Source organism: Dasypus novemcinctus, chromosome 12, assembly GCF_030445035.2.
Source record: "Dasypus novemcinctus isolate mDasNov1 chromosome 12, mDasNov1.1.hap2, whole genome shotgun sequence".
In the NCBI taxonomy this organism is placed as follows: domain Eukaryota; kingdom Metazoa; phylum Chordata; class Mammalia; order Cingulata; family Dasypodidae; genus Dasypus; species Dasypus novemcinctus.
In genome coordinates this window covers 22,308,155-22,332,488 of record NC_080684.1, presented here as the reverse complement: position 1 = coordinate 22,332,488, position 24,334 = coordinate 22,308,155, and the positions used below count along the sequence as shown (strand labels likewise).

Here is a 24,334-nt window from a genome sequence, read left to right as displayed (position 1 = left end):
CTACGAGGTTAAAACCAATGTTGTCCTACAAGGGGCGGGCGCGAAACTTGGCACTAGCAGCAGACTCGCCAGGGCAAGTGGGACATCCAGTGTGCGCCTAGTTTGCAAATTAGATGCAGTTCAGTGACTGTCATTTGAGTTACGCTCCACAAGCGACTGTGCTTTTCGGACTTGCATCTTCGGCGCTCGACTACTCTCCCCTGGCTCGTCTCCCTTTCTCCAACAGTCTCTCTGGCTTGGGGCGCTCGGTGTTCGGCCTCGTTGCCTGTCGCCTGGTAGTGGGACCGGAAGTTGTTCGGGGGAGGGGGGACGGCCGTGATGGGGGGGGCTTATGGGGGGGGGGCCGGTCCCTCCTCAGGTGAAGCTGCTGATGGAGATGGAGCCGCCGCCGCAGAGCGTCTGGGTCCCGGCTCCGGCCCAGTTGCCGCCGCCTCAGTGACCCCACTCCCCCCGCACTGAGCCGCCTGGGCCAGAGTGGGGGAACCCCGCCGCCCCGCCCCCTCTTCCCCAACACCGTCCCCTCTTCCCCACCCCCCCAGCCTGCGCGCGCGCGGAGCCGCCTCAGGTGAGTGAGGGGCGGGGCTTGGGCGAAGCGCGGGGGCGGGGCCTCAGCAACCGGGGGCGGGGCCTGAGGGGCGAGGGCTAGAAGCAAGGGGAGATGGGTGGGGGGCGGCCGGGGAAGGTTGTGGGATTGGCTGGGGTTGGAGCGGGTGAAGCTTGTCTGGGGGAGTTTGACGCGAGGCCCCTAGTGGAGGGGGAAGCAGCCGAGACCTGGGGTAGGTCCTAAAAAGGCGCGAGACTGGTCAGGGCAGAGGTCAGAGAAAAGACAGGGAGGGGCCGGCGTGCTAGAAGCACCTACACAAGGTTTGGCTGGAGTAGAACCAGGGCACAAAGCGAGGAAAGAAGAGGCGAGAGTTCCTGGCAAATAAGCGAGTGTCCCCGGGGGGTTAATTCAAGAAGGTCGGCCAGAAAGAGTAGGGCCTAGGTGGGAAGATCTGGGAGAGAATTAGCAGAATGGGAGAATCATGTGGTATATAGAAGAAACTTAGGATGGAGTGAAAAGTGCTGTGTGGGTACTGTGTAAGGTGAGAAGTCTTGGGAACCTGGGGAGCAAGGCTGGGAAAGGAGATTCACTAGATATAGGCCCTAAGAAAGAAATATAACACCCTGGAGAGAGACGTCCGTACAAAGGGCTGACTTGGGAAGCTTGCTGCCCTCTTCTGAGGTACACAGCCCTCGTGTACTTCTCACAGTCCCATCCCCAGTTATTTTCCTCCCTTCTGTCTGCGAAAGTTGAAGATTATCACTTTAGATTTTCTTTTGGTTTCTGTGTTTTTATAAATTGTGACAGGTCCTGTCTGGGGACAGCAGCATGTTTAATGGAACATGGACATTTAGATAAGTTTAGGAAATAAGGTACCCTATTCATCCTTCCAACGTCAATAATCCAGCAACTCTGCTTCCAGAAAGATTTGATGCATTACCAACCACTTTGTGTCAAGCTCTGCATACATTCCTTCACCTCAAACTCTTCTCTCATAAGCAGAACTACCATTATGACTCGTATTGATCCCCAGCTACATGTCTGGAAGCTACTGCTGTACTCCTTTCTCCCCAGCCTAAGTCTTCAAAGCATTCGTGGTGAGCTTGGCGTGTTTCTGACACCTCCTAAGATTTCCATCATCATGGCCAAGAAGATGACCATTACAGCCTGGCTATCTCCCTTTACTGTTTTTGCTCAGTTTGTGCTGCATGAAGGTACATGTTCATGTCCTTAGCAAGTATGGAAACCATGTCCACCTAGAATATTTCCACTTGAGATAACTCAGATTCCAAGGACAAAACCAGATAAAAGTCCAAATCACACAATCCTTGAGAATTTAGCATCTTATTTGATAGGGGTTCTGTGAAATGTCCAACTGGTAATCCCTCACCTCCCTGTGGGCCTTCCATCATAGAATCTTGCTTTGTGGTGTGGGAGGACTTTAGCCTTTCCCACTAAGATACTAAAGCCTGAGAATCCAAACAATTCTTTGGGTCATGAGAAGAGCCGGTAAGTGGCTCCTGAGATAAAAACAAAGACTTAAGAAACTAGCTTTACCCCTGGGAGATAGGTCTCCCCGGAGCTTCTAGGCTGGGCCACAGGACAATTCCAGAATTATATGTTATCCTAGTCAGTAGATGTCTCTCTGTCACCCACAGAGTACAGTTAGTTCAGTTGTAGCTTTTGGGAAATCCCCTTCTCAGTAGAAAAAAAAAGGAAGGCATGTTTTAAAAATATGTCCTGATTTTTTTTCCAATAAAAATGCCACTGAAAGTTTCTTCTTTATTTCCCTTAGTTTGAAACCTGTAACTTGTACTTTCCTGCATGGGAGGAACATTACCCCACCCCAGACATCCACAAAAGAATTGTTTTTTCCCCAAATTGGCCGTCCCTGTCCCCCCAGCACAAACACAATAGCCAAGGCAAAAGAAAGATAAGTTATTGTTGGACAGAATTTCTTGCCTCATTTCACTGTGTAGGAATAAATAAGAGCACAGGGATCCTGTGGGAGTGGACAGTGCCAGAGGCAGAGGAGCTACCTTTCTTTATTGCTGAAGAAAGCTCTGAACTCCAGACTGAGTCTGATTTGCCTCCTCTTTTCAGAAGAGTTGTATTGGAACAGAGAGACAGGTTCGAGTTTTATCAGAAAAAACAATCTAAGAAAGGGTAGCACTGATAGGAATGAACTTGGTCCCCTGGGGATAGCATTCACCTTGTGGGCTCTGCTGGAGTACACATGCTAGAAAAGTCCTTGTGCCAAGGAGCCCTGTACCGACCTTAAAAAGACTTAGTGTCTAGTTTGGCATTTCCCTCAGGCCCATAATCCCTGCAGAGTCCTGAGAGGGAGAGGATTGTTTCTTCTCCACCCATAGACCTTATATTCCAGTTTCAGGATTTACGTCACCAAGATGCAGACCCCAAACCTGTTCATCACCCAAAATGGGAGGAAAAGTGGGCGGCTACAAACCTTCCAGCTGGGGCAAGATTTAACTTTGTACTTCAGTGGAAAGAACACATACTGGTAACCTGGGTTCTAATTGTCCTACTTCTGTTGCTAATCAGATGGGTGACCTCTGTTAAAAACCAAGAGGTTGGAAATCATCTCTCAACTCCATTCCAGCTCCAAGATCCCTTAGGTGCTGGAGCACCCCTGCCCCAGGCCCTCAACAGGACAAAGAGAGGCTTACCAAACTGATTGTCAGAACTATATATATATATATGTATGTATGTATGTATATTAGCAGACAAGGCTGAAAAAAATCTTCCCTGGCCTAAACAACAGTGAGCAATTTTGATCAGTATGCATTAGTGACTTCTGGCTAGGACTGCCACCAAAGGTAATTGTTTCTGTCTCTTCTACCTTTTGCCCCTTACCCCAATCAGTTCATTGAGACTTCCATGTAATGTAATTTCAAACTTCACTTGAGAGAGCTAACCTGGTGTGGGGCATCACTGACTTCAAAACATTATTATAAAGCTCAAATTGAATTTCCCTGGTCTACTTTTGCTAACACTACCCAATCATACACTGAACAACAGTGTCCTTGTGGGGCCTTTCTATAAACACAGGGCTTGTATACTCAAGGGTATACCAAAAAACCCAGCAAGTGTCATCTCATGTGCATCACACCTTATGACAAAGTTTTTGGTTTGCCTTTCTCCTCAGCTCCATAAATCCTGAAATGAGTGATGGGAGGGAAAGGATTGTTTCTCCTCCCATCCTTAAACCTTAGCCATCTCTTTCTTCTACATTCTGCGTGGGGAGGACAGGTAAGCACAAAGAACAAGAGAAAAGATGCATCTATCTGAGATCCAAAAAGAGATAATGAGGTGCCATTTTCCCACTGCCCAGATGTTGCAGTCTTTCTAGCTCTTACCCCTTCTTATTTTAGAGACTGGCCATTCCTTGGATGACCTGGGAACTCCTCCCCTCTGCACTGACCCCCAAGCACTTGGATAATGAAGCTGAGCTGTGTTCGTATATTTTTCATGTAGACAGAAGGTCACCATCTACAGCCTGGTGAAAAAATGAGTCAGACTTCTCAGCTGTAAAAACAGACACATAAGAAAAGGTTGGTGGGTTTCCTTCAGAGGGCATTAAGTTGACCCTAAAGATAATTTCAGAGATGAAATTGCTGATTCCTGGAAAGCAGCCTGTAACCAGGCTGCAAACAAGGCCTAATTCCCCCATCCCATTATGCAAAGCTCTAATAGAGAGCAGAACCAGTTTAATGATTCCAACATGGTCTTGCTCAGATTTCTTTCAGTTCAAGGAGGGAGATACAGGAGCAGGATGATGCTGTGGGTTCACTCTACTTGTAGTACCTGAACTACTTACATACCACGCACAACAGGTGATCTGTCTTGTTCATCACTGGACTCCACCCTCGGAATCCAGGTCTCAAAGGAGAGCAAAACTTCTTATCTCTCCTTACAGTTTGGGAATAATAATCCAAAGGTCAGCATGAATCCCTGCCACTCTCTCTTCCTCCACCCTCTTTCCCCTATAGCATTCTCTTTACCATTTTTCTATTCACTAGGCCACATTGAGTGTGTCTTAAGTTCCAACTGAGACATGCCTCTGTTCAAACGGGATTCTCTGGAAGATCTGAAGAGTTTTAATTATTTATAATGTCCATCTTATTCAGACTTTCAGAGCCACCCTGTAGAGAAAACTTGACTTTCTGTCATTTTTGTCACCAATAGAGCTGTGGAAATTCTTCTGTAGAGATGGGGAGGATGGTAGCTGATGCCTAACCTACCCTTGGAAATCAGGCCCTGGGCTGGTCCTCACCCACTGCCTGTCGGGGAGTCTGGTGGAAATCTCCCATCTAGAAGGGATGCCTATTCCTGCTCATTCCTGTTAATATGTGATGTTGTGTTGGTGAAAGAAAGCCAGAGGCCTGGAGGTCTCTTACTATGTTGCCAAGTAGATTCAAAAAAATAGGGAAGATCTTTTTATCGCCAGAGGTTACAGTGACCAACCTTTCCTTGTTCTACACAGAGATACTTACTTTCAAATTGGGAGCCTGGCTGTTTCTGGTTGCTTTGTCTTCCGCTCCCTGAGCAGAATTTATAGTACATATGTGCCCACCTTCATCACTGAATGACATTTATATTGCTGTAAAGCCAGTTTTGTTCCAAGATCTTTGAGCCAAACCTGTCTTGAATAACTAACTTCTCTCTCCTTGTACCTCCTCCCTCTGAGGTTAGTCTCTCCAATTAGCACTGCCTAATTTGACCCAGTTCTTCTAAAGAGACACTAAGAATTGACTGCCTGGTCATAGAAGGGAGGAGGTACTTTGCAGTGAGGAGGAAAGAGCCAGAAGGTTGGGAGAGATGTGTGGCCTGGAGACTTGAGGAAAGTGTAGAGTACATCTACTGATTTGTTCCTGGCACTCAGAATGTTGGGATTGGGAACATCAGAGTCTCAATCCCCTATCACTTCCAGGGTCACCAATTTGGCATTTAGACCAGTTGGAGGCAGCTAAAGACTGATTGTGCCCAAGATGTGTCACAGAGCACCTGTTAGGAGCAATTAAGAAGCAGGCGAGCTCAGTTTACTGCTTGGAACAAAGTCCAAATCAGAAAACAACTCCTTCAGATCCTTCTGGAAATCTTTTTGGTGCCATTTGGGCAGGAGCCAAGAATGAGATGCACTTCCTGAGCCTCTGCTAGCTGAATGTTATGCTTCATCTGCTCTGCCCACCTAGTGCTTGTCTAGTCCCTGGCTCACACTCATACACACACACAATTACATTAGCATATTTCTCCCTGTAGAGTCAGTTCAACTGTTCTTTCTTTTGAAGTAACAGGCTCCACTGTCACGAGGACCACACCAAAGGAAAAGATGCCTTAATTGATGTTAGAACCAGGGAAAAGCAAGATGATCTATGAAGGCTTTGAGTAGCCTGGCTTTTGAAATGAAACAATATGATTTACAGAAAGTACACCTCAGAGAAGCAGGAAATTTGTGTTCTTGTTCTTGTTCCAGTCTCACCATGAGCCCTGGGCCAAGTTAACTGCTCTGAGCCTCTGTTTCTCCCACTAGAAAATGGGAGAAATCCTACTCAATCTTGCCTCTCCTGCACATGTGTATAAAAGGAAGTCATGTTTGTGGCACTTTGAGCTTTGAAATAGTTTTGAAAAATCCCAAAGGACAATTATGGGGCTAATGATTTGGAAGTGAAAGGAGCCCCATGAGTACCAGACTGCCGTTCCTCATCTTCAGATATCTGACCATTTCAAAGTTTTGTGGCTAGATCCAGAGGGTATGATTTCTCTAACCACAGCTCTGTGGAGTTGGGGTCTACTAATCGTTGCCCCTAAGGGAACGTTCAAGGAACTACTTATTATTGTGGCTTGGTCTAGCAGTCTCGGCCCAAAGCTCAGTCCATTACTGGCAGGATGTCAAGAAAAGAGGAGTTGAAAATAAACAGATTTTTTTTCCCCACACCTGGGCTTCCTAGGGAGATAGGGTCAAGACTAGGAGTCACTGGTTAAATGCAAGGGAGAGCTGCTTTGCAAACTGAAGGAAACCATGTTTCATGGGCTCTTTTAAAAGGGGTATGAGATCTCTCAACATCAGGCAAGAACAATAGGGAAATTGATACTTGCCCCTGCTGTCCTCTCAGCTCTTCCCCATCATCTCTACTCCCCTTCCCTGACTTCTCTCTCTCAATACAGAATTATAAGCAGACCAAATTTTTTCATCCGTCTGCCTCAGTGAGAGCCTTCAAAGAGACCAAAAATCCCAGCTGCAGCTCAGATTGTTCCCTTGCCCCACTCTTTCTCCCTGAAATCTGCCTCTGGGGTATTTATTTTTCATTAGATGAATGGTGAAGCAATTTTGGATGTATATAAATTTCCACCAAATAGATGGTTTTCCTCCTTCCACAGGCTCCTAAGGAGATAATTCATTGCAACAAATTATCACTTTTAATTGTTCTCAGTTCCTGACTGTTTAATACTCTACTCCAATTACTGTTTACCTTTCCTCAAATAAACTAACCTGTGTTTTAAATTCAAACTCACCCCTACCCTTTAAAAAAAATGCAGCAAAGTCATTGATGGGGGGGATGACGCCACTTAAAGGTTTGATTTATCTCACCTTCATGGAAGACTCATCACTGAATCTTGAGGTAGGCTGCTCTCCTCCATCTTTTATTTTCCTGTCACCCTTCCTCCCCCAACACACACACCCAAAAAAATCCCTTGAATGACTATATCCTGCTTTTTCCTCTTATCACTAGCCCCCTGCCCCCCAGGCTTAACATAGGCCCAGAAAGCTTCAAGGGGGGGGGGCGGGGGGGCTGTTTCTTTGCCTCCTGAGGACTGAGCTATAACATGTAGCATTAGCTCCACATTCAGGGAGAGAATCTGCTCTCCTAATACAATGCTAAACACACACACACACACACACACACACACACACGGAATGCAACTAGGACCTCTGGAAAAAGATAAGTGTTTGCACCACAGATCCTGGGGAAGCCTGCCGAGTTGTAGGTTGGAAGAAAACTTGGCGTGTTTGTAAACCATGGTCTTTCTCACCAGGACAAAGTATGAAGCTTTTCTTCTTTAGGACAGTCCCAGATCAAACTTAACTGATCCTCTAGTTTCTTGCTAACTCATAAGAAACCCCCCACTCCCACCACCCCCACCCTCTCCCCACCTTCCCACATGTAGCTTCTAATAGTAGCTGTTTTCTCTTTCAGCAGAATCTCTTTAAGATGGACATAGAAGACTGCAATGGCCGCTCCTATATGTCTGGTATGCCCTCTCATGTCTTGGGTTTGTAAGGGACTGGAAGCAGACACTCTCCTGTGGAGAAGGGCAGGGAGTCTTCAGCCTAGACACAGGACCTCTGAATGCCCTTGTCACGGAACTGACACTCATGCTTCGTAGTGCACATTTATTTTTGTGATTTTACGTTTCTAAATTGTGATTCTCCTCCCCTTCTTGCTGGATAGGGTAAGGGGAAGGGAACAGGAGGGGAATATGAGTGGAGACCATTAGCAAGAAGAATGCTTTGAAGCAAAGAGATGGAAGGAAGAAGTGGCTACTTTTCCTGTGCTCTATGGTCATCAGCCAAAAATGAAAGTGTCTCCAAGTAGATAGTAGAACAGGGTTTCAGACCTCAAAGGCCTGCAGGGGCCACATGGATATATAAGTGACTGAATGGGTTAGGGTGATAAGCAGAAAAGAACAGTGGGAACCGTCATGAACTGGACAGCACACGTCCCACCTGAAGTGTCAGCAGCTGCTTGGCTTCCACCCGTCCTAATGTGTAGCCAGTGCAGCCCAAACGTCCATTTTTCAAGAGATTTCTATATGAACTTTCCCTGTTTTAAAATAATGACTCGATATTTTTTTTTAAATGCACTACAGGGCAAGCCAAACGTATCTGTGGGTGAATTCAGTCAGTGTGCTACCAAGTTTACAGCTTTGAAATAGGGATATAGAGCCCAATTCTCATTCCGCCAATCCTTCTCCACAATCTTAACGTGTTATAGCTTTTTACACCTGCCAGATACTCTTACTAAGGCAAAAGAGAGCTTTACTTATAGACTGAATGGCTTTTAGAGATGTGAAAGTAATCAGGAGCCTCTCAAAATTTAACAAGGTGAAGAAAATTAAGAAATTTATTTAGCTCCCTCTCTGAGGATATAGGGAAAGAGCTTCAAACACAGTTTGTCTATGGGTTGGAAGGAAACATTTTCTGGACCATTAGAATGTCAGGGCAGTAAGTGATTAAGAGGTAAGGGAAACTGGTATTGGGTTTTGATGTGATGAGTTTCCCCATCAGAAATCTAAGCACCGCTGTGGAAATTATGTATCGCTTCATATTTTACTTTAAAGTGGAACTGATGGAAGAATTATTAGCATGAGCTAAGGGAGACAGAAAGATGGGTCAGACACACGTGAGAGTCACTGGCAATGCCAAGGTACTGTAAGGTAAGATATTGAATCTGACTCCTTTCTCACTTGAGGAGGGAAGGGCTTGGAATAGGTAAAGGTATCTGATAGCTGGCACTTGCTGGACAGTGACAGGGATCAGGTGGACTTATTTAATTGAAAGAGGTTTTATTGGAGTTAAAATCATGGTTCTTCTGCAGAATCTGCCTCCTGCTCAATTAAGCCTGGGGTCTCTGGTCCTTCAGGAAACCACTGTTGAGCAACAGCTATGCTGAGAACCCTGCTTTAGTGCTGGGAACACAAAAATGGATAAAAAACAGTCCCTGCCCTAAGGTAGAAAAATGAGGAACTAGGAGGGTGGCTGGAAGATATATACCATGGCCTTTTTTCAGTTATATTTCTGAAGAATGTTGGATACTAGGGGAAAGCTTCTGAGGGTATTTGCTTCACTGTGCTATAAAACCAAGCTTTCCCTGCTTTTCAAAGCAGGATGGCATATGTCTTCTAGATGAGAACAGGCCTCTGCCCAGGGTAACTTTTGAATGAAGGTGGAGGCCAGAAAACCTTCATCGGGCTTTGAGAATTCTAGATGTCAGCAGCTAAATTAGGGAGAGAAAAGGGAAGTCAAGGTAGGGCTAACATTAGCTCTGAAAAGTACCGTCTGCAGAACTGGGGGTAGCTGAGACAGTCCACTTGAGGGACATCTGAAAGTCTATTACTGACCCATCCCTCGTGGACTGATATGGAAGCAGGGAGAAAGTCTGCAGTCTACCACTTTCCTAATGGACCCTGCAGAGGTCTTCACAGCTCTGCTGCCTCCAAGCCAGGTGGCCTCCCTAGCCTGTTCTCTCCTGTTCTGCAAAGAGACTGTCTCACCTTACCAAACCTGATTCAGAAAGTCCAGGTTTTCTCCCCACCACCCCTTCTAAAGGTACAGATCATTCCTTGGGGGAGGGGTAGGCATTAATTTACCAAACAGATTCTCTCCCCACCTGATTCCCTGTCTTTCAGTAGAAACTGAGTTGCTCAAATCCTGCTCATGAAATTGAGTAGTCCTTCCCCATTTTCTGGGACTGTGAAATGTTTTAAGGGAACCTAGTAGAAAGGGATCCAGGACTATACAGCACAAAGTTTCATGGCCCCTCCCACCCCCAAATTCCTGGAATTAGAAAATCTAGTCTTCCAAAGTAGGTCAGCCGTCAGTGAGCTGCCCCTCTGGAAGAGAAGGGAGCAGAGGCCTTGTCCTGATAGAGGGCAGATTCATCCAGGGCTGTTGGCTGCTGGGGCCCCCAGGACCCTGGAGGGAAGGAGGTGGGCAGGCTGAGTGTTTTGCCTGGGATCGGAAAGGGCTTCGGACCACGGAACAACACTACCCTGAGACCAGACTATAATAGGAAGGAGGGGACCTCAGCCCCCAGTTCTAGAATGACCTCCCTACTGGAGGAGGAGGGAAGGAGGGAATATAAGTGCCTGAGTTTTGGTGGGGGTGGGGCTTTCTGCTGATCTGAGAGCCTTGAAGCTTCCCCCTGTCCTGGGTCCCATGACCTCTGGGGCCTTGGCTTCCCCAGCTGGCAGAGGATTGGGCCTTCCCTAGGGGCCCCCGCCTTTTCTCCCTCCCACCTCACAGGCCCATCCATCTCTCTCTCTCTTCTGCACACACTCTTGCCTCTCTCAGGCATTTGTTGTGCAGTTCCTCTTTGTCTGCTGGGCACGAGGGCAACAGCATCCGCCTCCCCCTCCCTGTGCACACTCCCCACCCCCACCCTTCTCTGGCTTGGGAAAGGGATGCTGTAGCCTAGCATCTCCCCCCACCCAGACACACATATACAGTCTCTCCAGCCCCCTCCCCAAGCACATCCAAGCGCCGCGCGCGCTCTCTCTCTTAAACACACTCACACACATACACTCACTCACACATACACCCTGGGCTGAGCGCTCCTTGCTGGCTGCAGCCGTGGGCCCCTGCTCACCGTGCCGCTGCCGCTGCCTGCGAAATGACGGCGGTTCCCCTCACTTCCAGGAATCTACGCTTCCTGGAAGGTGAGTGGCTGGGCTCACCCCTGCCTGCCACCGAGACGCAGACATGCACACACCACCCGCACTCCCTCGCCGTTTCCAAGGCGGCGGCCGCGCTTGCACCCCAGGGTCTCACCAGCAAGGGAAGGATAATGTAAGTTCAGGCAGAAGGTGGCTAGTGGAGGGGGGAAGGGGGGTGCTGGGGCTAGGGAGCCAATTCAGTAACAACTCCCAAGCCTGAGGAGAGGGAGAGGATGGGGGTGTGTGTGTGTGTGTGTGTGTCTGTAGCGGGGGAGGGGGCGTTCCTTCTTACACTTGTGGAGGATGGGAAAGGTGTTTGGCGTTGCTAAGCAAAGACGGTGACTTGGACAGTGGGAGCTGGTGGTGACATCTTGATTAGGCCTTGGGGACAGATGTAGAAATGCCTGGGGTGAACTGCTGAGACAGGCCTGGGTGGGCATGGGGAGTAGAGAGAATCAAGGTAGGGAAGAGGAGCCTTGGCAGCAGATGCTCAGCCTGAAGCAGAAATCTGAGGGGCCTCAGCCTTCTCCCCACAATAGAGCTGGGAATGGATGTCTTTCTTTGCTCCTGTAGCCACTATTCCCAGCTAGCAGGCTAGCATCCTGCCATCCTAGAGCCCATGGTCAAGAGAGGGAAAGCAGTTATGGTGAGGTCCCTTGCAGACAAGTATGATGGTTCAGGGCTTTCTCTAACCTCATGGTTATTCCCTACAAGTAGCCACTGTCTGAAAGGATGGAGAGGCTCCAGGGAGGACCACTAGAGCAGAGGGTTAATATCCTTCAGCATGTGAAACACATTTAGCTTGTGGGATGTTTCCCTAGTTCTTTCCTCTCCCTCCTGCCTTTCTACCCTTTACCTACCTCCCAGTGCCCCTGATGTGAACCTTGTGATTTGGCTGCCTTGCTCTCTGGGGACTTGGCCAATCTATGATGACTTTGACCAAAAAAATTTCTCTGAGACAGGAGAGCAACCTGATAGTCTGGGATTTCTTGGGAGACCCAGGCATTTGGAACTCCTTCACTGGTAATTCTGGAACTGCTGAAGTTCCTAAATCTGACTCTAGTTCCCTTTACCTTCTGACTAGAACTTAAAATCCCTGGAGCCCCAGGAAGACTTTCTTACCCCTGAAACTGATTCATAATTATTTATTTGTCCCATTAAAGTACACTTAAGCCTGTTTTCCCTCTTGCCTTTATCCTAGAGAGGGCAACAACATTAAAGAGCCTCTTGAATTACCGGTATAACTCTGGAGGCACCTGCTCTTCCTCTTATTTCCAGGCCTTAATAGGAAGAGCCACAAGGGATATTTTCCTCTTTATGTCCCAAAATAGCCCTTTAACGATATTTTCCTTATATTGAAAGCCCATGGGCCCAAGAGGCAACATCAGCCGACTAGGCCAGGACCAGCAATGGACTTTCTGCAAGTTCACTAATCCTTTCAGGGTCAAGAACTCAGCTCCAGGGCCCAGAACCCTGTTCTTCCACCATTACTAGCACCAAATGATATAGGGCAAGTCACCACAAACAACTGAAAAGGAACGAAAAGATACTCTTTTCAGACCTTCTAACCTTGTAAACCTACACTTAGTTGAAAGGACATATTTTTAAACTGGGTCTGAGTATACAGGTCTCAGCCCACAACTCTGAGGTGCTCACTTCATGATGTGTGTGTGTGGTTCTGATCTCAGGCAACTGTTTTAGATATCATGGCTCACCTAAAGAGCCCCAGTTGAGTAAACTGAGTTTCAAGCCATATGGTTTTATCTGTGTATAATGAACAAATTTCCTCAGGCTTTGACAGGATAGAATGGGGGAAATGGGACTTTTAGGAAAGGATGTGAATGGGAAATGGTCCCAAAGTCCTGAGTGGTTGTTTTCTTCCCACTGACCAAAGCTGGAGAGGTATCCCTCAGGAGGGTGTGTTCCGGATTTCTTGCCTCAGGCCCAAGACTCCAACCATTTTATAATGGAATCTTTATTTTGTGAAAGTAAGTATGTGCATAGCTTGGCAACTGGGTAAAGTACTATCAGGTGGACTTTAGGATGATTTTAGGGTTTCTCTCTCTCTCTCACTCTCTCTCTTTCTCTCTCTTCCATATTTAGGCCTGTGTGCACACATCCATGCATGTTCATGTTAGCAGATGATATATAAAGCTGTGGGTATGTTTGTATCAGTAGGAATATTCTTTTTGTGTTCATCTACATATGTGATATGTCTCTTTATATGTGTGTGTTTACATGTGTTTTTATTTCACCTGTATATTTATGTAGAAGATTGTGGGGAGGAGGGATTTTTTTTTAAGACATGATTCATATCTTCAGGTATGTTATCAAATTTTAAAGACATACAAGAAACTCTAAAAGCATTTAAAAAAAACAACTTGTTGAAAAATTAAAATGAATATATTGAGGATAAAATGATTATGTAACTGTCAAGGGAACATCAAGCAGTAAATGTGTGACCAGAATCAGGTCAGATGGAGGCTTTCTAGAGTAGTAAAATATTTGCTGAATTTAGAAGTTTTATTGGGCCTAACTTTTCCCTTTCAAGATAGATACTCCCAAATGGCTGTGAAGGTGGTAGTTAAGAACATGGTCACTTATATCTGCAGTCAGATACTAGTTCCACCACTGCCAGCTACATGGCCTTAGGCAAGTAACATAACCTCTTTTCTGCCTCAGTTTCCTCATAGGCAGAATTAAGATAATATTAGCACTCATAGGGCTGTTGTGAAGATTTAACGAGAAAGGTCACTTAAAGTTCAAGAAACGATGCCTGGCACATAGTAAACATTCAACTAATGCTAGCTGCTATCGTTATCATTATTATCATTAGATTCAGGGACATTTCCAGCCGCCTTTTTTGCAGAATGCGAGCCTGGTGTTGGGGACTCTGGAGAGGAATAGTAGGGAAGAATGTCTGTCCCGAACCGCCTCCCTCCTGAGGCCCCCATTTTCCTCTCTGCCCTGGCCCGCCCAGACCCAGCCCTGCTTCCTGTGGACGTCAGGCAATGATGCTCTTCCCCTCAGGCCTAGATAAAGGTAGGGTGGGCAAGGCCCAGACACTGAGCTCACGGAAGTCAGCACCACGCGCTTAGGCTGGCAGGGGCATAAGGTATGGCGCCCGGCATATAACATTGCCTTGTACGTGGCTACAAAATAAATGTGGAATTTAGCTGCATTTTTAAAGATGAGGCAGTAGACAGTGGATGGTTCCAGCTCCAGCTTCAGCTGTTTCTTGTTCTCTCCTCCAAGGTAGCGGGGACTCATCTCTGGAGAAGGAGTTCCTTGGGGCCCCAGTGGGGCCCTCAGTGAGCACCCCCAACAGCCAGCACTCTTCTCCCAGCCGTTCACTCAGTGGTAAGTCCAACCTCCTCCTTGCTCTTGGCATTTGCTTTTGGCCCTTGATTCACCTTCCACTGGCAATCATTTCCCCATCATTGCCTCCCTCTGGTTTCCTGCTCAGAGTCTCTAAAAGCACTGAGAAGCCTAGTGTCCAGGGTTGTACTGGCTTCTGAAAGGAGAGTGGATGGTCACTGCCGGATTAGGATGGAATTAAAAGAGGCCTGGGTGGGATTAGGGTAGAGACTTCAAAGAGAAATTTTGGACTTGGAGAACAGGTAGATAGAAATGGTCACTAGCAGGAGCTATATAGGCAATAGAAATTAGGAAGACCCCCCGCAACCACCACCACTCTCCTGCCCCAACAGGGTCCCCATGACTGCCCTTGCCCACCTGGCTCCAGATCTGTGACATTCTCTAAATGGTTGAAATAGCCAGGAATGTAGGTCAGAGCTAGAGCTAAAGCCTTTTCCTCAGTGACTCTTCCCTACTTCATCACCCCCTGGAATTTTATGGAGTTGCGTAGTGAGGTTCAGTCTTCTGGCAGTGGAAGATAATGTGAGCCAAATCTGTCTTCCATGTTTGCTCTCTCTACAGCCTGCTCTTGTTTCAGTTTCCCTAGGACTGTTTTCCCGCCACTGTTACTTGCTGGCTTCCTGCCCAGGGCCTAGCCAAGTGAGTGGAGGGAAAGGTTCCCCTTAGCCTCTGCTTCTTTCCAGTGACAGAAGATATCCTATGTACCCTGCCTTTTCTTCTCTTGAAGACTATTTGTCTAGTGGGTGGGTTAGAAGAATAGGGTTGTTTCAGGTCCCAGCAGGACCCTGATATCCCATCTGGGATACTAGGGTGTTGGCCCTTTTAAGGCCCAAATGTCTAAGGGCCTGGAGACAGCATTGTGGACTTTCGGAGTGCCAGTCTCGCCTGGAGACAGGTTCCTCTCTTTGCCTATCTCTGTCCTAAACCCCATTCTATTCTCTAGCCAACTCCATCAAGGTGGAGATGTACAGCGATGAGGAGTCGAGCAGACTGCTGGGGCCAGATGAGCGGCTCCTGGAAAAGGACGACAGCGTGATTGTGGAAGACTCGTTGTCCGAGCCCCTGGGCTACTGTGATGGGAGTGGCCCAGAGCCTCATTCCCCTGGTGGCATCCGGCTGCCCAATGGCAAGCTCAAGTGTGATGTCTGCGGCATGGTCTGTATTGGACCCAATGTGCTTATGGTGCATAAGCGCAGCCACACTGGTGAGTCAGCCAGCAGGGCTCAGGGAGGAGCTCCTGGGGTGTGGTTGAGAGATGGTGCTGGGGCAGCAGTAGGAAGAGGGCTGGAGGAGGTCATGCCGGGAGTTGGGTGGCCTTGGAAAGGGAAGTGTGTCTTCTAGCATATATTCTGGCTGACAAAAAATGTGGGTTGGAGGATGGAACTTAGAATCCCCTCTCACCTGTACTTCTGTGATACTTTCTTCAGTTTTTATAAAGAAAAGCTGATAAGAACAATTTTAGGACATAGGAAGGATGAAGTGTTATGGCCTCAAGAAGAATACTTTAGTCCAACAGGAGTAGGGCTCCTGGGTATTGTTTGGGCCTTCTCATCTCATAATAAAAAAGAAATGGAAAACAGTAGTCTCTTCCCAGCTTTTCCAGGCTTTGGGCGTCTAGGGCAGAGTGGGGCTCAGTTTTTCGTAACAGTCTCTTGGCCCAGTATTTCAGGCCTGGTGCCCCTCTCGCCCTACCACACACCTCTCTAATCCATGACTTCAAAGGGAAAGTCTATCCCCAAGGATCTTCATAACGCAGGTTTTATGTGTGCGACACAGCCCTGCCCCTCCAAAATGTGTTCTGAGCACCCTGAGTGTGTGGAGCAGAGAGTGGGGGACTATGTTCAGCCTTCAAAGTTTCTCATGCCGTCTTCTGTGGCCTGGTCTTTCACTTGCAGGTGAGAGGCCCTTTCACTGCAACCAGTGTGGTGCCTCCTTTACCCAGAAGGGGAACCTGCTGCGCCATATCAAGCTGCATTCTGGGGAGAAGCCCTTCAAATGCCCCTTTTGCAACTACGCCTGCCGCCGGCGTGATGCACTCACTGGCCACCTCCGCACGCACTCCGGTCAGTGACCTTCCAGGGAGAGGAGGGAGGGAGGAGGTGGGGACCCAGTACACCCAGTAAAGAGTGCTCAGCAACTTCTCCCAAATTTGGAGAGTTATAGTGTCTGACCTTGAGGAGGGGAGAGCACATACAGAGCAGGTAAGGCCCTGCCTCTTTACCCTCCCCTGGGCAACAGGGCCCCATGGGGAATTTGGGGGACTCTTTGATGGGGATTTTACACCTGCCACACTCTGTGACATGGGGCAATAAAAACATGGGCAATGGTCTTGCCTCTTAACAGTCAACCTCCCCGACTTTTTTTTTTAAAGTTCACGCTGATGCCAGGGCCATCTGTGCTCCACCCCCGGCCACTTCTGAGTGCAGGGGAAACCCCTCCTCCCACTCCCATCTCCCATCTGTTCCAGGTCCCACACCTGCCACCAACTTCATTCTATCCTCCCCTCCTCCCAAACACCAGAGGTCTCAAGCAAGCAGTCTGTACTCTACTTCCTCCTGTTTCCCTGAAAATATCCATGATTCTCCCAAGCCATGGAAGAAAGGGAGTCTAGAACCTCCAAAAAGAAAAGAGTATCCTCTTTCTCTTCCCCATCCCAAGAGGTTGTCACCTTCACAGAGGCAAAACCAAGTCAAGAAGTTGCCTGGAGGTCAGTGTTCAAAAAAGTGCCAGGGAGCTGAATTAACAAGGTTTTCCAATTTAACCAAGACCATGATCAATATATGAATTAGCAGGACAGACAGCACTTTTCAGGCATTTTACTGAGTTTAAGCTTTTGGCTTGGACTTGGAAAGAGGCCAGGAACTGCGCTGGCAGGAAGGAGGGAGCCCAAGATTGGGAAAAGACAGGATTAAGGGAAGAGGGTCTGTCATTGGAAATTTTCCTTGCTATTTTTCTCTTTTCTTAAATTCTCCTGGGCCAGGACTTAATGGGACAGAGCAATCACCTCACCACCCTCTACTTTCTCCAGCTACGTACCTTGTTCCAGGTTCTCTCATCTTGGATCTGGGATCTCTTAATATGTATGTGGAAAAACAGGGAGAGACCATCATTGATCCATGCTTTAAAATCTACACAGCATTTCAAAAATTTGTGTCTCTTCATGTGATCCTCATAACAACTCCAAGGTAGATGTTATTATGTCCATTTTACTAACAAGGAATCCGAAGCTATGGGGGAAAAAAGTTTGCTGGTCACATAGCTATTTCTGTGGTGGAGCTATAACCCAGTTCAGTTGGGTGCAGAGACAGGTGTTCCTTTTGCTCAGGAAAGGGATGGCTACCTCTGCTCCTTTGGAACAAGGATGGTTTGGCCCCTAGAATTCTTATCAACAGGAAGGTGAGGTGGGTAGATTTTGGATATAGTTTTGTAGATTATTAGGGACAGAAACAAACAGATATACTGTTGGGTCCCATCTCTGTGAGAGTCTTACAACCCACACTATAAAATCATTTCTCTCCCATTTATTAAGCCATTTCTCCAAGGATCTTGGGTCAATGGGACCATGGCGTCCATCTCAGCCCCAAAATACTAGTTTATACAGCAAGAGCAAAATGGTAGTAGACTGATTCAGTCAAGAACCTTGAGCTTTGGCATATGTGTGGGATAGGTAGTAATTACCAGTCCCATTGAGATACTGTTTTCTGTCTCCCTGCTCAGTAGTAGTAAGATACATAAAATATACAGTACCTTATTTTTCTTCACTTGTATCTCTCCTCTCACAGATATCTCTGCAGAGCTGTCTTTAAAAGAAGTGTATCAATTTTCCCATTTTTCTTTTCAGTAGAAATGAGATCTTTATTTTTTTTTAATTGGCTTTTTCTTCCTTTGACTTTTTCCATTTATTTTCCTCTCTGTTCTTTCATTCTTTTTCTTTTCTCAGAATTTCTTTATCAGTCATGGTTTTTCTGGGGATCTCTTGGTATTTCAGTGTGGAGAGATAGAAAGAAAGAGGAAATAAGCAGTAAGGCCAGGCTAGGGATGGAGGTAAAGGCACAAATAGAGGTTGATGAAAACTGCCCCTCCCTAAGTTGGCAGATCTAAGGCTTCTCATTTCTGTCACCTCAGCACACAAATTTCCCCCAACCCAAAGCGGATAGTTCTTGAGCAGAAAATCCCCTCATCTGATAAACAGCACTTACCCATGCCTGACCCATAGAAAGGTTAAACCACAGCCTAGGCCCTAGACTCTGATATTCTAGGGTGGGGCCAGCCTGCCTGCCAAGGATGATGTCCAACGAAGTTCCTGAGTCTTCCTTTCTTTTGAGCAGCAACTTGGTCATTAAGAGGCCCATCACCAGTCCAAAGCTATATATCCTGGGATCTGCTCTCCCTTCCCATAGCTGCACTTGTCCCTATTCTCCAAATTTGGATCGTCTGTCCACGGTTGCAGCTGAAATTGGGGAAGAGAAGGCAAGCAGAATTCAACTGAACACACCCTTTCCTCCCCATGCCGTTTGTTCCTGGATGATTTTGGAGACCCAGGGCACAGGAGAAGTAACTCTAAAGCCATTTCTCTCCTTTCTCCACCATAGTCTCCTCTCCCACAGTGGGCAAGCCCTACAAATGTAACTACTGTGGCCGGAGCTACAAACAGCAGAGTACCCTGGAGGAGCATAAGGAGCGGTGCCACAACTACCTACAGAGTCTCAGCACTGAAGCCCAAGCTCTGGCTGGCCAACCAGGTGGGGCTATAGGCACGGCTGTAGGGAAGTAGACAAGGGTGTTTCTAGTAGCACCTCTCCCACCTCTCCCATCAAGGGATGAGTGGAATAGGGTATATATATAGCAGTAAATCTACCAAGCACTCCATTTGGTGCAGAATCCTATGGTAGATGTTGCAAGGAAACACAGTGGTAGGGAAAGATATGATTTGTATAATTAGTCTAAGGGGAGAGAGTGAACACAAGGGAGTATACAATCAGGGTCAGGTGTACATAATTGTCCTCAAATTATCTGAAATGTTACTGCAATGAGCTCTAGGTAAGGAAAAGTAAGCAAAGCCCAGTCCCAGGCCTAGGGTATGGCTATCCTTGGCTACTCACCTGCTGGTTTTTTCCAGGCAAAGGTTGCTGGGTCAGTGCTACCCCTGCTCAGCTGCTACAACTCTGTCCCCACTTTCTCCCACTAGGTGATGAGATACGTGACCTGGAGATGGTGCCAGATTCGATGCTGCATTCATCCTCCGAACGGCCAACTTTCATTGATCGTCTGGCCAACAGCCTCACGAAACGCAAGCGTTCTACCCCTCAGAAGTTTGTAGGTAAGAGTCCGGTTGGAGAGGAGACATTAGCTTTAAGCCATAGCTCATCTAAACAAAGGTTTAGTAGTCATTAGACCAACTGGGTCTGGAGATTTGGTTGAGGAAAAGAAAGAGAGGTCTGGTGGCCTCTGGTGCTCAGAGTCGATCCCCAGAATGGGAGGGGAGTGAGAGGGAGGGTGGACCTTGTGGTGGTTATAAGGGGAGGGGGCCATGGCCTCGGGCTCTCCCAGTTTTTAAGAACAGCATGGCCGTCAGTCTGTGTAGCTAAGAGCCCTTAGTGCCAGAAAAAGGAAAGAGTACATGATTCTCCCACCTGGCCCTAGTCATTGGCTTTCTAAGGATCCAGAGCATTGCAGAGAGTAATGGAGGAAATATTAAAGATCAGTGAGCTGGGACTGAGTCTTCTCTAAGATTACAGCCTAGAGCAGCCCCATAGAGGACCTGACCTCAGAGAGAAGTAAATGAATGGTGGTAATAATATTACATCTTGCCCCGTGGGTGAGAAACAAAGAAGTAATCCCCGGGGAGTTTAGGAATTCTCCAGACCTTGCTCTGCTGAGAACCTCTTCTCTACAGGCGAAAAGCAGATGCGCTTCAGCCTCTCAGACCTCCCCTATGATGTGAACTCGGGTGGCTATGAGAAGGACGTAGAGTTGGTGGCACACCATGGCCTGGAGCCTGGCTTTGGAGGTTCACTGGCCTTTGTGGGGGCAGAGCATCTGCGACCCCTCCGCCTTCCACCTACCAATTGCATCTCAGAACTCACGCCTGTCATCAGCTCTGTCTACACCCAAATGCAGCCCCTCCCCAGTCGACTGGACCTTCCAGGATCTCGAGAAGCAGGTGAGGGACCCGAGGACCTGGCCGATGGAGGTCCCCTCCTCTACCGGGCCCGAGGTCCCCTGACTGACCCTGGGGCATCCCCCAGCAATGGCTGCCAGGACTCCACAGATACAGAGAGCAACCATGAAGATCGGGTTGGGGGGGTGGTATCCCTTCCTCAGGGTCCCCCACCCCAGCCACCTCCCACCATTGTGGTGGGCCGGCCTAGTCCTGCCTACGCCAAAGAGGACCCCAAGCCACAGGAGGGCTTACCACGGGGCACCCCCGGCCCCTCCAAGGAAGTGCTTCGGGTGGTGGGCGAGAGTGGCGAGCCCGTGAAGGCCTTCAAGTGTGAGCACTGCCGCATCCTCTTCCTGGACCACGTCATGTTCACTATACACATGGGCTGCCATGGCTTCAGAGACCCTTTCGAGTGCAACATCTGTGGTTACCACAGCCAGGACCGGTACGAGTTCTCTTCCCACATTGTCCGGGGAGAGCATAAGGTGGGCTAGCAACCTCCACTCCTCCCCTCAGTCCATCACTCCACTGTCCTATCTGCAGGTGTCTAGCCCTGTCCTCACCACAACCCAAGGAGTTTTGCTTTGTAGCCTCCACCACTGGCTACCTGACTTCACACCTGACACTGACCCCTTACACCTATTCTCATCTACCCTGACTTATTTAAACATTGTGATGAAATAGGTCTTTTGCTTTTGTTTCCCCTTTTTCTCTTCTCCTCTGATTAACTCTGAATAACTCAAGGAGTTATTAAGATAATTAGTTGCTTTATCTTTTGCATTTTTTTCTTTTACTTGTTATCAGCCACTTGCCATCACCCTCCCACACCCTCCCATGGCCCCTTCCATTTTAGGCCTAATTTTTCTCTTTGATCCAGCTCCCTCTTAACAGCAGCAGGAGTAGGAAGCTCCCCTTAGTTTTAAGAGACCTTGAGCTTCTTCTTGCTCTAAGTCCTCACTCTTTGCATTATCTGTTTCTTCACTTTTGATGCTGATACCTCCTTCTGGCCCTACCTTAGCTCTATGGCATTATATCTCCTCTCTGGGACCCTTAAACCTGGTACTCCATACCTCTTGTGCCCTCTCACCTTAGGCAGCTTGCACTATTCATGAATGAATGAAGAATTTTCTCATTTGGAAGTAGGAGGGGCTGAAGAAATTCTGCCCAGGCACTGTGGGACTGAGAGTCTTCTTGATGTTCCCCTAATAATATGAATTCTCTAAAGCCCACATTTGGGATCTCCCTCTAGGATGTGATAGAGCTCTTCCCTCTCTTCAAACAAATCAACATTGCTCTAGTCTTCTCAACCTGCCAGTATACTCAGTGGTCATTTTCCTCTCCTTGGAGTGCCCCAATTTTATATTCTCAGGGGCCAAGGCTAGGTCTGCAACCCTCTATCTCTGACACATTGGGAGCCACAGGTGCCTAACTGGGAGCCAGGGCATGGGAAGTGGGTGGGTCAAGATTCTTCTCTTTCTCCTCCACCACTCGAACCTCTTCACACCAGTGACCTTTCTAGTCTCGCAGAGTCTCTGTCAGTCTCCATTATATGAGGAACTGGAGGGTTGCTGCCTGATGACAAGGGGGTATTTTCAACCCTCAGTCATGCTGCCTTCTTTTCCTTCACCCCCAACAGGATTCACCATCTCATTCCCGGGCTCCTGGGCCCCATTTTAGGGTCAGTGGCAGGGAAAGAATGGGTGTTTCTTTTTTTCTTCTAATTTTCAGTATAACCAAAAATTATCCAGGATGAGCAAGGGCACAATCCCCTCACCCCATTCTATTCTTGTCCCAGCAAGAATGGGATGGACATGACTGGACTGGGGTTATCCTTTACTGCCCCCTTCTCTACTCAGCTCCCAGACATAGGGTAGGAGGGGGCACTTTTACTCCTGGCTATTTGGGTAACCTAGGATTAGTGAGTGGGGGCAGGAGGAGATACAACTTCACTGGAAGTGGAGCTCTCTTTCTACAAGAGTTCCCTGCCCAAGGCCACAGCCATCTCACTCTCTGCTTCCTTGATATTCAAACCAAAGGCTGTTTTTCTATGTTTAAAGAAATAAAAAGAAAGTTAAAACCAAACACAGCACCTCACAAGTTTTAACACTTGGTCCTCTCTCTCTCTTTCTCCTTTTCGCTTTACTTCCTTTTACTTCCATCTTTCTTTTCACATGTCCTTTCCATATTGGCTCTTTTGCCTCCTACTTTTCTCACTCCCTATCAGGGATACTTTGGGGGGATGGTAAAGGGTTGGCTAAGGAACAGACCCTGGGATTGGGGCTTTTAAGGGCTCTGGGAGGAGTCTGCCTCACCCTCTTATGGGAAAGGAGACCTTAAAAAGTTTTCACCTCTTCTCCCTCCTTTTTCTCCCCCATTATGTGGTCTCTCCAAGGAGAACCCAATTGGCAGGCAGGGACATTGTGGGGGTAGTTGTTCCTCTTTGTCAATGTAGCAATAAACAAATGCTGCCAAGGGCAGAGGATAGGGGAGTTAGCTTGGAAAAGAGTGGTCTCTCAAACAGGGGAGGGTCTTTTCAACAGCAACCTGGGGTACTGGCTCCTTGTTTCAGGATGGCAGCAGAGCTGAGGAAATAGCAGAGGTTCTCCAGAACTGTTCTTGTTATTGCACTCCTTTCCTGCTAGACCTACTCCCTACCACCTCTTCTGTGTCTGCTGTGTACATGGTGACACCTTATAAGGACTACTCCCTTCTGGGTTATCCGAGCCTTAGGGTGCCCCTATCCCCTCCCTCAGTCAGCTTTGGCACCTGTAACCTCCCGGAACATGAAGGACTATGCTCTGAGGCTCTATCTGTGCCCATGAGAGCAGAGACTGGAAGGGCAAGACCAGGTGCTAAGGAGGGGAGAGAGGGGTGCTCTGTCTCTCTCCAGACCATCACTGCACTTTAACCAGGGTCTTAGGTACAAAATCCTACTTTCCAGAGCCTTCCAGCTCTGGAACCTCAAACATCCTCATGCTCTTTCCTAGCTCCTTTTGCATTAAAAAAAAAAAAAAAAGAAAGAAAATTTTAAAAAAAAGAAGAAACAAAAACCACACTGAAACATAAATAGAGAAAAGAGGTGTTTTCCTTTTATATTGATATTCACAATCGATACTACAAAAAAATTTCTAAACAGACACTTTTCCAGACCTTTTTTTTTTCATGTCGGCGTCTAAGCTGCAGATGGGATTTTGTAACACTTCTGGCAGCTTCTTTCCTTATGTACATTATATATATATATACATATATATATATATATATATTTTTAACCAGAAGTTATGAAGAACAAAAAGAAAAAAAAATAAAGAAAACACAGAAGCAAGTGCAATACCACCTCTCTTCTTCTCTCCCAGGGTTTCATTTGTAACCTATGCTTGGTGTCTCCTTTGATCCTTATCTCTTAACCTCCTTCTCTTCCTCTGTCTCCATCCCCCATCCCCCCCCCCTTTTTTTAAAGAGTTTTTCTCCTTTCTCAAGGGGAGTTAAACTAACTTTTGAGACTTATTGCAAAGCATTTTGTAAATGTAATATATTGTAAGTAAATATTTGTGTAATGGAGATATACTACTGTAAGTTTTGTACTGTACTGGCTGAAGGTCTGTTATAAATAAACATGAGTAATTTAACACCCCTGGTTGCTTTTGCAGACTTCCTTTGCCTTGATTTTCTGCTGAGAGAGAAGGGAACCTCCTTACAATATGCTGTACCAACTACTAAACAGTTCAGGCGGTGAACAAGTCTTAAGACTGAGGGGAAGCCAAACACGAGTGCTCAAGTTGTTCTGGAGAAGAACA

General features: G+C 47.3%; 1 protein-coding gene across 14 annotated transcripts; it reads left to right on the top strand.

The window, feature by feature from the left end:
- Window positions 1–227: 227 nt before the first annotated feature.
- On the top strand, window positions 228–24,334 carry IKZF4 (IKAROS family zinc finger 4). 14 transcript variants are annotated; one of them, XM_071218843.1, is made up of 12 exons: window positions 287–565; window positions 1,619–1,758; window positions 2,931–3,065; window positions 3,711–3,814; window positions 3,937–4,116; window positions 7,765–7,816; window positions 14,255–14,359; window positions 15,321–15,581; window positions 16,273–16,440; window positions 18,970–19,119; window positions 19,566–19,697; window positions 20,274–23,591. In XM_071218843.1, the coding sequence occupies exons 6-12, from the start codon at window positions 7,777–7,779 to the stop codon at window positions 21,032–21,034; spliced, it is 1,617 nt and encodes a 538-aa protein (XP_071074944.1). In that variant the 5' UTR covers window positions 287–565; window positions 1,619–1,758; window positions 2,931–3,065; window positions 3,711–3,814; window positions 3,937–4,116; window positions 7,765–7,776; the 3' UTR covers window positions 21,035–23,591. The 14 variants fall into 14 exon arrangements, with proteins under 14 accessions (XP_058164025.1, XP_071074945.1, XP_058164026.1 ...); XM_071218841.1 differs by having other exon boundaries at window positions 7,762–7,816; XM_071218838.1 differs by adding an exon at window positions 24,188–24,334 and having other exon boundaries at window positions 1,619–3,814; window positions 7,762–7,816; window positions 20,274–21,025.

Excerpts from the sequence above, each read along its gene's own strand:
- IKZF4 (XM_058308037.2), top strand. The coding sequence starts at position 11,046 with ATGCACACACCACCCGCACTCCCTCGCCGTTTCCAAGGCGGCGGCCGC. Across the intron at positions 11,133-12,893 it reads ACCAGCAAGGGAAGGATAAT|CTGGAGAGGTATCCCTCAGG; the intron begins GTAAGTTCAGGC and ends CACTGACCAAAG. Across the intron at positions 16,441-18,969 it reads CCACCTCCGCACGCACTCCG|TCTCCTCTCCCACAGTGGGC; the intron begins GTCAGTGACCTT and ends TCTCCACCATAG.